Source organism: Cryptomeria japonica, chromosome 9, assembly GCF_030272615.1.
Source record: "Cryptomeria japonica chromosome 9, Sugi_1.0, whole genome shotgun sequence".
NCBI lineage: Eukaryota > Viridiplantae > Streptophyta > Pinopsida > Cupressales > Cupressaceae > Cryptomeria > Cryptomeria japonica.
The window spans coordinates 595,795,910-595,812,951 of NC_081413.1; the positions used below are offsets into that span (position 1 = coordinate 595,795,910).

Genomic DNA, 17,042 nt, shown 5'->3' on the forward strand with positions numbered 1-17,042 from the left:
AAAAACGAACATGCACCAACCTCACAATTAGAGAGATGAGGGAAGAAATCCACCCCACAAAACTGCCACCATAAGCCACACCGCAGTTTGGAAAAACACATGGACAAGCAAGCACAAAAGGGAGAAGAAACTTGACAAAATAGAAACACAAGAAGCCTCGCATAACCACAGCCAAACCCTCAACCCCCCTAACACCAGCACAAAACCAAGGTAGGCAGCCTCTTGCAGTCCCTCGAAACCAACATGCACCTACAGGAAAGATGCAGAGAAGAAAGCGTAGCTAGGTCACGGGCCCTAGCTAGCGCACACAACCCCACACGTTGCCATCGATCTACTCTCTCATTCCATAAATTTACACATCCTTTATCAATTTTTTTTTAATTATGATGATATTTCATATTAAATTAATCTACATTATCTTAAAATATCACTTTAAAAATATATTAAAAAAATAACAAATATTAAAAATAAATATTTAAAAAATAATGTTAAAATGAAATAATATATTTTTAAAGATATTTATCGAATTTCTTTATATACCTAGATTTCTTAAAAATATATGTTGATTAAAAAAGAAGAAAAGAAGTGAAGTGGACTCCTAATTTTCCTCGGTGACACCTATCTAGAAATTTTAACCAGCCTCTCCTGATACCACAGCACTAATTTATTGTCCAGTTGTTTCTGCTTTCTGCACGAAGCTTTAAACTGGAGGCGCCTTCTAACTTTGAGATTGATTAGGGGCGTGATCTGAGAAATGGCAGAGGAATTGAAGAAAGTGGAGCAGTTGCGGCCGGGCACAAGTGGGCATACACTGCTAGTAAAAGTTGTAGATGCAAAGACCGTTTTGCAGAAGGGAAGGTCAGAGGGGCCGCAGGGCCGTCAAATGCGTCTCTCTGAATGCCTCGTTGGAGATGACACCGCCATCATTGTATTCATTGCCAGAGGTGATCAAGGTATGTATTTGCTTTCATCGTTGCACAACCCTAATTCACATATCATTGCTCATGCCCAATATATCTTTGTTTACTGTCTTCAAAATTTTATCTAAAAGGAATTGTTCTAACCTGTGAGAATTTCCATGCGAGTGGAGAAAGCGTGCGCCAATTTTGATTCGAACCTAAGATCTGGCCCCCTCTCAATGGTTATATTTTCCCTGGGGTGCCGATTTAAACTCCCCACATTAATATCTGATATAGGGAATATGCTAGGCCATGTAAATATACTTTTATTCGCAGAGTATTTGTTTGGTGTACCTAGATCTTATTTACTCAAATTGAGACCTTCGATCGATCGTTTTTATTTCATTTTTTTGATCGTCATGTTTGGTATCTTGGTAAGCTGCAAACAGATTTAAGGATAACGTGTTAATATTTAATCCCTGGGATTTTTCTTTTCCTGTCATGGTTGGAAAGAAAACCAAATGTAAAACTGCAGAAAAGAGGGTATATTTGTGTTTCTTCTGATTGCAGAGGAGGACCGTAGTCGACAAGGACTTTTTATTTGACAAAAAAAGATAAATTGTTTACTTTTATTTTGCTTCTAATGACACTTGCATTTTAGATTGAACCAATGTTTATCCCCTCTCTAAGCTTGTTTAACTTAAATTTTTTTTCTGTATTTTTCTAAATTAATGTAACACCCTTCCCGTGCTACTGCTAAAACAACACACAAACTGTTCTGTTTAAAACACCAACTTAATTTGTCCTTTGCAAGTGACATACAACATGGTACAGTTGTACTTTAAGAACAAATAAAAAGAGTATTTATCCATTGTGGTTTGAAAGAACAAGCTTTTTCCTAACCACCCTGATAGATGTTTTTGTATCGCTAAACATTAAAGGCATTTTCTTAGGGTGTAATATGCCAAAGTTTCTGCAAGGGTCGATACCCAATTAACCTCGTCTTGCGGCATGGGCTTCAATAAAGGTTTAATGACAGTCAACTGACTCATATGAATGAATGGAGATCTCAGGCTTCGAGATAATCTTTTTGTTATTCCCTTCCAGTTCTACGATGGGTTGCCATGAGGCACTAACTTTTCATTGCATTCTTTGCTCCTTTGTGTGTATCATGGCCTGCTAATTGTAAGATCAAATCTTCTGTACGATCAACTGCAAATTTTAATTCTAGAGGTCGAAAACCTCAAATCTTTCAAGAGTTCGACACTTTATCAAACTTTGAAAATATCACTGGTTGAATCAAACTGTGATTGACACCACAAGGAACTTCCAAGGTTGACAAGCCTTTCAACTTTACGGGAATGGCAATCAGTTTCCACGTGCATTCCCCTTTAAATTGTGGGAGTTGTGCCTTTGTTTCCCTGTTTGACTGTTTCAAACTGTCAACCATTAGATCGAGCCTTATCAAAAGGCCAACGTTGTAAAATAGCGATTGGAAACCATGCGGAATTTTTTTTTCAATTGCAGATGTTGCTATTTTTTCGTTTATCATAGCCTGTGAGGCTGCGTGTTGCGATATTAAAATCCTTTAAAAGATTAAGGATAGGTGTAATTCCTCAAGGCTGTCAGCCATAATCTTTCATAAAATGATGATCAGTTACCATATGGATGCGACAATGAATATTCTCTTTCATGTTTGGACCTTAGCAAGTATTTGTAATTGATAATTATTTAAGGGGTTTATCTTGTACAGCTTTATAACTTAAAGGCTTGAGTTTATGACGTAGGATGGTGCTGTTTCGTGGGCCACTCCCTTTAATATAATATTAGAATACGTTGCAGTTGTTTAAGGGCTTTATCCTTTATCTTTCATAGGATCTGCCAGCCATTGGGTTAGATTTGATTGATGGCATGGAGTGCCCCTTTGCGTTCTGCTTGAATTAGCATGCACTTGCCATTTTGGTTCTCGTCCAAGTGAAGTCACTCACTTTTTTTTTTCAGCTTTGAAGCTTGGCAAGCCTTTTATCTTATGAAAGCAGTGATTGAATGGCATATGGATAGTCCACAACCCCTTTTCTATTTTTATGATCTCTTTTCACTGTAAGGAGCTTGGTCCTGCAAACTTTCTTTTTCAAGGCTTTTACTTATTACCTGAGTATTTCTCTTCACATCTACACTATTTGATCAAAATAGATAAATGGTGCAGGAAACTTTTGGAAATCAATCAATTATCATTCCCTTTAGGGTACATGATAGTCAAAAGTGTATCAGGAGCCACTTGATACAGTGTTGAACATACAATGCATTATGTATTTCTTTTATCATCATTGGAACCTCTTCAAGACCCTAATACTTTATTTGTGCAAGGTCAAGTATGTCGATTTATGCCTAGAAGGCATTATGTGAACATTCAACACAAAGCCTTACAAAATACAAACATTAGATTAATTACCTTTAATCAACAGCCATTGCACCTTGAAGAGATCATCATTTCTCAATCTTATACTTAAACAGTATTTCTCAGCCAACAAAGCCATTTATGGACTTGTTTTTTATGAACACGTAATATTCAAAGAGTACATCCATATCTGAGTCAAGACACGGTATTAGTGTACATAAAAAGAGGCTCTATAAAAAATGCAAGCAACATAACATCCAAAGAATATAGTGGTCAGAGGCTGATCTAAAGTTGTCAACTGATCACAAGATCAGTGTATAATTGTTATTAAGGATGATCCCATGGGATAGGATTTATAACCTCTGTTTCCTGAGTGAATTGGCAAGTCTAATAGAAAGTTGCTCATTTATCTCAAAGCCAAATGCTAAAAGAAGGTACAAATTTGTATAGGGTTCATAACACTGTTCAATCTAGAGTGTGATACCGACAAATAAGGATTGCCATTCATCAAGAGTGATATACAACATGAGACAAACATGTCTTTAGTGTAGCAAACTAATTTTTTTTGAAAATTTGGCAAACAATAAATTAAGGATTTTTCCATTAAGTAGAAAAATGCACAAAAAAGAAACAGAGAAATACCTGCTGTTTATTAAATTGAAGGGCACTTTAATAGCATAGAGATGTGGAGAGCAAAATAAAAAAGATAGTTTTAGTGAATGAATTGTAGAATACAGATTTTATCATTTATGTTCGTATCGCTGATTACATTGCATTGTATAATGCATATTACATGGTGCATAAATGATAACTCTATAGTAATAGTTTTCAAATTTTTAATTACAATCTACTTTGAACAATGTCAATCTACAAACTAAGTACAAAGTTCCAAAAAAATCAAATGTAGCCAATGACTCTTGCTGCTACAAAGAGAGCTACACTAGAAGGCTATAGGTCCTAATGGTGAAGATCTTTGGATTAGAGTCCTCTCTTAAGTAGTTCAACCACATCAAGATCACTGTTGGCCTCCATTAGGATATTAAAATCATTTGGATTGAGAAGGACATCATCATTTGCAAACTACTTAGAACTCAGATCCATCTCATTGAAGTTACTTTTAGTTAAATAACTGGTCTTCCATGATGTTAGCAATTTTTTTCATGTAGAAATTAGATACGACAATTGAAAGTGAAACAAAAACAATGATTACAATCAATACCTCAATAGCAAGTATTCAAAAGTTTAACCTCAATATTTTTTCAGCTTCAGGCAAAGGTTGTGGTGATTGAACATTGTCTTTCTCTGTTGATGTGTCAGATGGTTGGATTTCTTGAAATGTATGTGGCCAAAAACACTCCAATTATGCTCACAAGAAGATGAATTGAATGGCTGGCTCAAAATATGCATTGCCATCCATCAAATATTTTTAGCATCTTGGCCAAAAAAATCCCACCATTACGTTAGAAAAACACAAATTATTTCAAGATTATATCATGTAAGATTAATAAAAACTTAAAACCTTTGATGTGGTTCTCTACAATATGGAGAAATTTTTAAAAGTTGGTGGAGTCTATTTATTTTGAAGGTCTTCTTGCTCTGCACAACAAGGATACTTGAGAAAAAAACCCTTGCTTGTGCATGTATTGGCAGCTTTGTCATAGCTGCATCCAATGTTGTTAGGGTAAGGAATATTTTCTCCATGCACCACAACGGCATGCATCTGTCAAACTATCTCCTGTCAATTATGTACCACAATGGCATGCACATGTCACTATTATTTTCCATCCTACACCTCATCACCTCCTTGGCCCTCTTCATGGCCTCATACAAATAGCCCATTGTGAATTTCTTTCTATCCATTAGTTTTAATACTTTTACTTGAGGCGTGAAAAATTTGATAACTTTTTCTACCTTATCCCCAAACCTCATATAAAAATGTAATTTACCACTATTTTGCCATCCATTTGATTGGTGAAGTTGAACTCCATTTGGTCATTATTTTGCCATCCATTTGATTGGTGAAGTTGGATTCCATTTGCTCATTTGAAATGAACATTCACATCAAAATATTTTTTTGTTGTCCAAGAGTCTAGAATGCAAGGAAGTGTTTAGCAAATCTTGTCACCCTTATCCAAAGTAACTTTTTTCCTTTTGTGTAGGAGGGTATTATTCACAACATCCTCGTGTGGTTCTAGATGAACTTGGTAATGGTATAAGCCTTTTGCAATACCTCAATCTATTCAAGTTTTCCAACATCCTCCAAGGTTAGATCAAGGTAGTGTGCTGTGTATGGGCTAAAGAACATAGAGGGATGCTTGTTCAATATGAGTCCCTTAGTAACAATACAATCAATAACATTGTTAGTAATAAACTAAACCACATTTGATGCCCTACATCTATGGCCATCTCATTAAACAATTCAAATGATTCAGCCAGGACTTTGATTCTATTTGATGCATCCATAGACTTTAGAAAGATCGTGCAAATATCATAGGAGACAAGGAAGTTGACGAGAGTTTGGTTCCTTAAATTTGTCCAGCCATTTGACAATACAGCTCATCTAGTTTTTGCCCATCTTAATTGATGTTCGTTAACAACATCTTGAACACCTTGTTGTGTCATTGAATGTATCAACCCATAAAGTCTTGTATGATGGGGTTTTGAATCTAGGACTTGCAACAACAATAGCATCTACCTTATCTTGCTAGTATAGAGACTTAACAACGTGGAATGACAAGCTAGAATAGTACTGAAAATTACTAATCACCTTCATTTTCTATCCATGGACATTCTTCCTCTATCCTATGCTCTTTAAAAGTGGTTTGTGATCATGACGAAGTACGAGGTGCAAAGAACAAATTAATGTTTCGTCCACTTTTGTTTGAGCTGTCTGCTATAAAAGTAAGTGTCGACTAAGACTTCCTAAAAGGCTATTGTGCTTCTTTTGCCTCATCCAAAGGATTGGGCCTATTGGCTCCACCATCTACAGAATTAGAAGTCACTTCTATCTCAATTCTTGCCTTTTTGGCCTCATTAGAAATTGCCAAAGTTTTATGGAAACTGGTACAGATACAGTATTAGATACGGATACAGCCATTTTTTAAGACCCCCAGCATGGATATGGCATACGACATTCATAAAAAACACATACACATATCTAACACAATTTTCTATGTTATTAGAGGATATTTTCATTACTTCAAAAGCAATATAGACACATAATTGCTACATAAATAATTATAAGTTGATTTAAGAATTTACAATATGCAAATAAATAGAGTTGTATTGGAAGATAACCAAAAAAATTGGTTCACTGAAATAGAGAAACATTTCATTTCTCTTTCTCATTTGGTGTAGGTTTTGTTAATACCAATTTTTTTTAAAACAAATGCATGAATGAAGTTTTTTTAAAATTAAATTTAAGAAGATTTACATCAAATTTTTAAAAAATAAATCACATATTATCCGGCATGGTTGGAAAATCAAGGTTTTTTTGGCACGTGTGGGTACAATTTCTGACGTATATCCATGCCATATCGGATACGTATCCATTTCGGATATGCAGAAACACGTGCCCAAGGAGGGACAAAGGAGTATCCGGCTACTTTGGAAATTGCCATAAGAGCCTCTGGCACTTGATATGTGATATTTGTAGGGTAATTTTTACACAGAATGGTGTTATGTGTTGCTTCCTTTGCTGAATTCCATTTGAAATGGTATATGCCTCTATTGGCATCATGCTTGCAAAAACAGCATTTGATCTTGTTGTACTCGAGATCGACATGCAAAATGTACACAAAGTCTCTCTCGCATGACATGATGTGCAAAATTGCAAAAAAATCTGAATTTAGTTTTTCATATTTTCTGGGTTATAACTTTTGCCTTATCACTCCTAGAAGAATCTCTAATCACTCTAACCTTATCACTCCTTCCTTTTGATATACCTAGATCCCCAATGCCGTACTCCTTAATATACCAAAGTGATGGTATGAAAAAGATTCTCTTGAGATACCAAACCTGTTGATTTGCCAAAGTTTTTGATATACCTTACCTTCCTATATACTTAAAGGTCATGTGTCTGCCTATTGGCATACTTGCTTATGAGGGGCAATTTAGAATATATAGGCATAGTCAGTTGTCTAACATAGCAATAGCCCTTTGCTGGATTTATGGTTGGACAATAGATTATTGGAAGAAGAAAAAGAGAAGACAACTGTAAGGAAAAGTATATGCAATCTCCTTATTTCTCAAACTAATATAGCTTTCAAATATATTTTTTGGGGCATTACTGCCCAGAGTATGAGAGGGAATCCTGTTGAATGCTGTGTTTAGTGCACTACTGAGAGGCATAAAAACAATTTTTTGGCAGCTGAGTATATTGGATTTCTTGCAAATGTTAGTACTCTATAATAAAATAAAGTAAAAAATGTACAATATTAAACAATTGCTAAAATTAAAGCTTAATCCTAACCTTAAATGCTAAAAAAAAATATTTGATTTAGGATTAGGGCTTTTTTTATAATAATAAATAAGCTATAACTACAATTGAAGATGCTTAAAAAATTTCAATGTTTATGGTTACAGCCTTTAAAGGATTGTTTTGGCAAAATAAAAATCCCCAACTCTTCTCACCCTAAATTAGAGCATTTTTTGCAAATAAAGGAAGGTCATATTTTTTAAAATTATAAATTAGTTTTTTTTGTCTATGTTACTCAATCGTCAGGAAAACCTTGTGTTTTGGGTACGGTTTGATCCAGAATTGGATTCAGATGCAATTTGACTATGGAATTGGACACAGTTCGGTTTTTAACTTTTTAGTGGTGGGAATTGTGTGGAATTGACTAAGGGCGCACCTGGCTGATTTTTGGTTGGATGTGGCATTTCCAAATCAATTTGAAGATGATTCCAGTGGCAGGCAAGCTTTTCAAGGGAATTCTTTTTTATTTTTTGGTCATTCAATTCTCTAGATGACTGTCCCAAACCCCCAAAGGGCTGGCATGTAATGCATTTCACATGTTTAATGACTCACAACAATAGATAGGCGTTTTGTTTGTTTAACACATTGCAGCAACAGCTAACAGGCATTCCGTGTGTTTTAATGAGCCTTAGCAACTACAAACAGGGAATGTTTTCTGCTCAAACCAGATGTATATGAGTTGTTTAGTTTTATGGTCAAAATGTCAAACGAAACACCAAATATTGAATGTTGCATAAATACTAAATAGTATGGCTTCCGGGTCATATTCTCTATTCTATGCATTCTATTTCCAAAACTGAGTCAAGATAGAAGTTTTAATATAGCTTTACCATTTTGGCAAACACTTGCGATAAAATTTGGTATAATCATTTAGTTTTAATGTATTTTAAATTTTGGTATATTTGTTAAATTTAGTATAGCTTTATTTAACATATTTTGGTTGATTTTGGGTTGGATGTGGCGTTTTCAAATCAATTTCAAGATGATTCTAGTGGCATTTGAACTTTTCAACACAATTCTTTTGATTTTATGGCCATCCAAAACTCTAAATGACTGCCCCGAAACCCTAAGGAACTGTCATATAATGCACTTCATGTGTTTAATGACTCACTACAACAACAGATGGACATTTTGTGTGTTTGATGACTCACAGTCACAGCAATAGCAAACAGGCATTTCATGTGTTGTAATAAGGCACAGCAACAGCCAACAGGCAATGCTTTCTGCTCAAATCAGACGTATATTTGAAATTTTTTACTGTCAAAAAGTTGAACAAAACCCTATATCATTGAATGCTACATAGATAGTAGGGCTTCCGGTTCATATTCCTGATTCCATGCATTCTACATCCAAAACCGAGTCAATATAAAAGTTTTAATATAGCAGTAGTATTTTGGCAAAGGAATTTTGGTATAATCATTAACTCTAGTTTTAATATATTTTAAATTTTGGTATATTTGTTAATTTTAGTATATTTTTATTTAACATATTTTGGTAGGGCTTTAACTATATCTAATGCATGTTTTGTTATAGCTTTGAAGTTTTTAACTTTTTTTAATGCACACATTTTGTTTTAGCATTACTATAGTTAACACACGTATTTTGTTATAGCTTTACTATGTCATTAAAAGACATCGTAATAGCAAATCTTTTTCAGTTATCAATAAAAGACAGCAGAGTCCTTTTTCAGTATATCTTGATTCTCCATTGTCAGATGAATGATTTGATTAAAATATTGTTATTTGTCATTAAAATCCTTTAATTTATGTCTCATTTATGTTTTGTGAAACAAAAATTTTATAGCAAATTGAGGTCATGTGTTGTGTTTATCTGATTTTCAATAAGTTGCATGTTGTGAAAAACTCATTTTCTTTCAGACAAACATTGAAAACTTCAAACCTTCACATGAAACATTGTTGAATTTCATGATCTTTTAGCTGAATTGTGAGTCAGATTTTAAGTCTTCTGAAGCTGATAAAAGGTTTAGGACAGCAAGCATGATCATCATTTTAGGTGCATCACCTTCGGATAATTGTAGTTTTTCAGTTTCTAAACAATCTTTCCATCCCTTTTCCCATCAATCATTAGTTTTAGGAGGTGTTTACAAAGGGAACCAGCCCTCTATCTGGAGGTTGATTTTCGTTATAGGCTACCCACAGGCCTGAAAATCATCCCATGTTTCACAGGATTGCTGAGTTTCAGATTTAGCATTCAGGGTGCATTCCTCATGACAACACGTGTATCATCAATAATCACATTTTGTTAACTTGACAATGCCTTGTCATGATAACCATCTTAATAAGAATTATAGAATAGTTAATATCAGTATAGTCTGATAAACATGTTTGATGCATAGATAATATATTGTCCATGTGTCCAAGTCACAGTAGCAAAATTGTAAAACTCAATTTTTGATAAAATCAGTTCTGATAAAACAAAGGCCAAAATGATGTTCTTGGTACATCTACAAAAGGTTCCCTTCTGGGGCAATACAAATTAAATAATCTCTATTAAAGACTAAAGTAGCTATTTATAGACAGTATTCTTTGTTTGAAAAATATTTTATATTTTGCATTTTCCATTTCAAAAGATTTCCTAATTTTTTTGTGCAAATTTATTTTACATTATTTTGGATGTCTTATTTTAAATCTTTTTATAGACATGTCTACTTCGAGATGGATTAAAAATATGTATGAGTTTGTTTGACCTACACATCTTTTTATAGACATGTCTACTTTGAGATAGACTAAAAATCTGTACGAGTTTGTTTGACCTATACATTGAGAAACAAATATAAGTTTCAGTTTTACAGAGTTACCTTAATAGGAAACGTGAAAAGTGGACTTCTGGACCTACCCCTAAAATCCTAGAAACGATATTTGAATTGGAAAATAGCATGGAAGACAGATGAGAGGACATGGTGCCAATGGGTTGGGAGTCTGGGACACCCTTGGACATGGGATTTTTTGACAATTGGAAAGCAGCGAAAAAAGCTACTACCAAAGTCCAATACTAAAGTAGTGACAATTTTGAAATTATTTGCTTGGATTCTGAGTAAAAGCTATATATCTGCATATTCAGGGAAATGTCTATGTTTTCTTTTACTTGTGCGTCTTACATTATTTTGAGTCTCTCGTATGTCTACCATGTAGAGAACCTAACTACCTGTTGTTCTTGCCTGTTACTTGTTTAGTGGAATTGATGAAGCCTGGAGCAACAGTAATACTACGGAATGCCAAAATTGACATGTTTCGAGGGTCTATGAGGCTGTCAGTTGATAGATGGGGACAGATTGAACCGACTGGAGATGCTAATTTTGAACTAAAGGAAGATAATAATTTATCTCTGATAGAATTTGAGGTTATCACTGTTGTTGATTGAATTGTTATTGATGTTATAATTTGGATTTGTTTTGTCAACAACTTTGGTTTTACTAGGAGTACAAGCATATGGCATGAAAATTGTAGTCCTGCCTACTTTGAGCACCTTCCTTTGTTTTATCTTTGCTCTTATGTTGGGGCACACATGTACACTTTCTTTCCGAAGTATTTATCAACTTAGAAAATTTTGTCATTGTTCATACCTTCGTCATGGTATAAGTAATTTATTTTAGCATGCCAGAACATATATTTAACTGAGATTGGTCCTGGCGTGAAGCCTATTTAAAAAGATATTCCTGTAAAGGTCATGAACTTGCCTTTGCTTTAATCTTCTCAACGAATTGTAAATGCTTGTTTTTGCTTCCATTCAGCGATTCTCTTAATATGTTGCTATCTTCCATATCATGATGTTATTAAGCATTTGAATTATATTAATACTGCATAAGCTGTGTTCGTAAAAAAAACATTTGAATTATATTAATACTGCTTAAGCTGTGTTCACGAAAAAGTTCTTACTAAATTTTTATATGCTTCTCTCTCTTGACAAAATAAAATTTTGAAGTGACTATATAATCCTGTTACTGCACAGCTGATAGTTTCTTCCTCTTAACTACCTTTGATTGATACAGGAATTTTCTAGAATCTTTATAGATGGTTACCATGCTGTAGCAGTGCATTTATCACTTTTATGCATTTCTCTCAATATCCTGATTAATTTGATGGGTCATTTAAGCTGTTGTTGCACAACTAATCTTTTTTCCTGCTTAGATGTCTTTTAGATTTGATAGATAACAAAATTTTCTAGTAACTGTATAGATGGATAGAGTTTATTTTTTGCACAATATTTGTTTTTATCTAAAAGCTAGATTTAAATATGGCTCCTCGGCCATATTGTAAAGATTAGGTTGCTTTGAGTCAAACTGTTGTTGAGATATCTCTTGCATATGAATATTTCATATAATGTTCTGCCTTCATGATTGATGCATTAGCATCTGGAAATTACCGGTATTGTTTTCACATTAATGTGTTTATGCAAACTGTGGATATCCTTGAACCTTTATACATTTTCTCTTGGACTTGCTGACAAATGGATCAACACAAAATGGTTTATGGTAGTTTAGGCATATGGACCAAAACAAGTAGTTATGAATTGGACAATTGTTTTCTCTTTAGACTTTCTTGATTATGTATTTTTTAAATTGTTTATGGTGTCATTTGAAGCCCCTACATTTTGTGGATTTAATCCAGTTGAACTTGGACCAGATTTTTTAGGTTTTGACAAAATTTTATACACCGAAAAATCAAGGGCTACCATACAATAATAAAAACTGTTTAAAGGCCAGGTTTAGCCATAACAGTGTCCTGCGATTACATATTGACAATGTGAATTATGAGACAAGACACTAATGTGTGGAACACGTATTCTAGAAAAAACAGGAACCATACAAGCTGTGGTATTCTCTAGAAAAAGTCTAAACAATATTTGCAATTCTGTGAATCAGAAGCTGAAACAAGGCCTCCTTAAGCTGCTTAATTTCCAAGTTTGGAACAATCGGAGAGAAGAATTTTCATATGGAAGATGAGGTCATGAATGCTGTTATATAATTCAAATGTAATACGTATTAAGTTTATAGAAAACAATTAAGGGATGTATAATATGTGTTTTTAGCTGCCGTGATACCGTCCGCCCTAAGGCCGCCTGCAACTGCTGCTGCCGCTGCCGCTGCCTAAGGACGTCGGCTGGTGATGTTGCCTCCGCTGCTGCCGTGATGCCGTCCGCCCTAAGGCCGCCTGCAACTGCTGCTGCCGCCGCCGCTGCCCAAAGGATGTCAGCTGGTGATGTCGCCCCCGTTTCCCCTGGTGCGGCTACTGGTGCTGTGCATGGGAGCTCTGCGGGGATTTCAGATGGTGATACGGTGCTTCTTGTGCCCTCTGCGGGGGTTTTGGATGGTAATACGGTGCTTCCGGCGCCCTCTGCTGCTGATCGGGGTATCCGTGGCTTAGAGCCTGTGGCGGTTTCTTTGTGCAAACCTCTGGTTTTCAAGGTGTTTGCTAATAGTGACATGGAAATCATCCACACTTCCTCTGTGTTTGAAGCTCATGGTCTGATCTGCAGGTTTTGGGGTTTTTGGCCAAGCCTTCCTCAGCTGCACACTTGGATATCCCAAAGCTGGGAACCGATCATAAAAGGTTTAGTTAACATTTTTCCCTTAGCCAAGGGTTTTTTCATTGCTAAATTTGAATTTGTAGAGGACAGATCGAAAATCTTAGGGATTAATCCTTTCAGCTGGGAGGACAAATATGTTTTGATGGTTAAATTCTCAAGCTTTAATCCATCTACTGATTCATTTAATGAGATTCCTATTTGGGTTAGGCTCCCCAACCTTCCCCTTCAAGCTTTAATCCATCTAGAGGAAGTGGGGGAGGCTTTAGGTGAATTCCTAATGATTGATAATGAATCTTACCAAATTTATCATTCTACTTATGATCGTATTTTGGTTAACATTGATGCCTCTAAAGGGCTTCCAGCTGAGTTAGAGATTGAATCTTCCTTGGGATCTTGGGTCCAACCACTCGACTTTGTTCGGAAGTGCTTCCAGACTGGACATGTTGCTGCAGGGTGTGAAACAGATAAAAAGAAAAAAAGATCTGCTTCTTGGTGGAAAGGTGCATCCTCCGAACACTATTTTGTTAAAAAGAAAAGTTTCTCCCAGGTGGTGGCACAGGTTCCTCAGATTGAAGGTACGCCTCTTGTTTTTGGTGTTGCCTTGCCTCAGGAATGTGTGAATGCCTGCGGTGGCATCCTGGGTGATTGTTTGAAAAATGATGGATCTTCTTCTTCGATGGTTGACCCTACCGCATCTCAGATTGCTGTTGGATCTTTTGCTGTCTCTGCCTCTTTGGATGTTGGCTCTGTTCCTCCTGATGATGGGAGGTCCTCTATTCTGGACCCATCCTCTTGGCAAAAGGTTGCTGCTAGGGTTGAGGAGGGATGGATTACTGTTAAAAGTAAAAAATCTAAATTGTCCCAGTCTTCTTTTGATATGACCCTTCGATCCCATAAGGGTAGGTCAAATTCTTGATCTTTCCTGGTTGGGGTAGGGCTGCTGGTCTTTTGCAGCTTGTTGGTTTTTGGTGGGGGTTAATGTTGTTCCCCTTCTTTTGATTGGTTGGGCCATATCTCTTTTGTGTTCTGTTTCTTTAAGTGGTCTTTCATGTTTATCTTTCGGTTCGGGTTGCAGGTCCTTCTAAAACCTGTCTTGTATAGGGTTTTTGGTCCCTTAAAAACTTGTTTTTACTTAATCAAAAAGAATTAAGAGATGCATTTTGTATATAATTGTATTAAATACTTTGCCACAATGGACGAGCTAGGAGTTGAAAAAGTATCTATTGGGTGCTCTACCAGCAGAGCAATCAATCCTTTGTGGATTCAAGATTGTGCAAGGGTAACATTCCACCAAATTAATTTCTTTGTATGAATTCACATTATGGTATTTAGTACCTAATTGAAATACATTGGTTAGGACTTACCCTTCCACCAAATTCATTTCTTTGTATGAATTCACATTATGGTATTTAGTACCTAATTGAAATACATTGGTTAGGACTCAGTGCAGGACCTTCCAAACATTGGTTTGGGGATCAATCAACTTATTTTTTTATGGACCAGCTAGGACTCAAATCTAGAACCTTTTATATACATCATGTTATACTTTTTGGTATGCCCATTCAACAACTAGCCCTTTTTGTGGCCAAGCTATTTGTTAGGCTCCTTATTATTGTTTGGGTAATGGCTTATTTTCTCTGACACTTTTCGAGCCACCACTTTTTTGGTGTCTCAGGTGCTCGGATTTGCTCTAATAGCATGTCAGTAGTGATACACAAGTTATAAATTATACTGCATAGTACCTGCTATTAATAAAGTGGGCAGCCCCATAACAAATACAAAACCATTTAACCATTCCAACACCAAGTTAAATAATAATGCAAACTTCGTTGAAAATGGTTGTGTTTATTGTATTCTGCCAGCTTTTCAATATCAGGCTATCTTGGGATGCAAATTGTTACATGGTTATTGTTATGGGACTGCCAACTTGCATATGACTTGTGTCATGCAATGTAGGTCAGCCATGGCTATGCCCACTCTTACTAGGAAAAGAAATTAGGGTTTGACACCATGTTATTTTCTATGGGCCACTTAAGATTTGAACCTAGGAACTCTTATGTACATAATGGGATGCTCTACCATTGAATTACTGGTCCTTTCTAGGGACAAGTTTTTTGATAGTCACCTTATTATATTTTGACGTGGTCCAACTTCTCCAACACAACTGAGGCATGAATTTTTTGTGGTTTCAAAATATTACATTGTTGCTAGTACAAATCAAAATCTAGGAGATTTTCTTGGTAAGTCTTCCCTATTCCTATCCATTATCATATGTCCTAGTCTGTTTTCTGCTCAAGGGTGTGACAAAATCCCGAACCATAACATCTTTTGGCAATATTATGGTCTATGATGACCCTATCTAATACATTAGATATCCAACATTTACATATTTTATACATTTGATGTAGGTGCATTACCTATTCTTCCTCTACTAGCCCCTGATTGATGAAAGTGTACATCTTACTCAATGCCAAAGGTAGGTTCTTGTTTTGTGACCTTTTGCAGGAATGAGCAACACTTAGCTTTGTTGTTGTGGTGTTTCTCCAGTGTTGTGGCTAAATTTGCTAGACGAAGGTGCCATTGTATCCCTATATTGTCGACTATTAGCCTTTTGATATCTTTTGATTGCAGAAACCCAATGCTCGACCTGGCTACGATGAAATGTCTTCCAACTTGTTGAGGAATGCCTTCTTCACCAACTCTTGAGCTAAGCCCCTCACCATATCTTTCGGCTCTCCCAGATCTAGGAGAGGCAACAAACCTAGATGCAATATTTGTGTTCACCCTATATTTCTTATTAGTAGCCAGAAAATCGTCACCAAGGACCCATTTAATCACTAGAAGCACAAGCCCAAGATGAGTTTTAAAATCTATCTTGAGCTTGTGCTTTGAAATCTCCCCCAAGAAAGACATTTGAATCTTGACACACTAGTTTGATAGGTGTGTCCATCTCCCACCCTCCAACTAATTTTCTTTTCAATGATAAATGTAATCCTTCCTACAACACCCCATCATAAATTGACTCCTCTTTGATTCCTCCAAACAAGCTGCCAACTTGCCCAACTGGAACGAGAGTATTGGAAATCACTCACAATGATTTATGTAATTATTTAATGAACACTTGAGGTATCTATTTGAGCCTCCTTTTTTTTGGCTTACCACCTGTTTCAAATGATAAAAAAGACGAGATATAACATACTCACCCAATTATCCCATTGTCACAATTACAAAGAATGTGAATTTAATATGCTTCTAGAACCATCATTTTAATCAATGTGGCTAGTATAATCCTTTGCAATTCTGTTAACAGTCAGGTTGGTGAGTTTGTTAGCCTCCAAGTTAGCCTATGGTTGGCGGTGAAATTTGTAAATTTGGCTAACCCATCCATAAATTTTTTCCAAAAGATCCTTCAATTTCCAACTTTGAATTTATTCCGAACTAATCACATTGATGAATATAGTTGAATCTCCTTCCACTTCAAGTGTAGAATGGAAGCACAACAAATAGTTGGACCTCTCCAATCTTGGATAATATATCTAGCTCCAAGAATCTCCTTCCACTTCAAGAGTAGAATGGAAGCACAACAAATAGTTGGACCTCTCCAATCTTGGATAATATATCTATCTCCAAAGGCCACAATCTTGGATAATATATCTCTCTCCAAAGGCCACAGGGTTGCATCTAGAAGCACCATCAAAATTCAATTTAAACCAATTTTATT

The 17,042-nt window shown here is 35.7% G+C and overlaps 1 protein-coding gene across 1 annotated transcript; it reads left to right on the forward strand.

Annotated features, from left to right (window-relative positions):
* The first annotated feature begins 564 nt into the window (after positions 1–564).
* LOC131071520 (uncharacterized protein At4g28440) lies at positions 565–11,520 on the forward strand. Its single transcript, XM_058007419.2, has 2 exons — positions 565–953; positions 10,968–11,520. Exons 1-2 carry the CDS (start codon positions 755–757, stop codon positions 11,153–11,155), a joined length of 387 nt encoding a protein of 128 aa, XP_057863402.1. The 5' UTR covers positions 565–754; the 3' UTR covers positions 11,156–11,520.
* The last annotated feature ends 5,522 nt before the right edge of the window (positions 11,521–17,042 follow it).

Bases quoted from the DNA above. Each gene is read 5' to 3' on its own strand.
- LOC131071520 (XM_058007419.2), top strand. From the start codon at position 755: ATGGCAGAGGAATTGAAGAAAGTGGAGCAGTTGCGGCCGGGCACAAGT. The intron at 954-10,967 runs GTATGTATTTGC...TTACTTGTTTAG, and splicing joins CATTGCCAGAGGTGATCAAG to TGGAATTGATGAAGCCTGGA.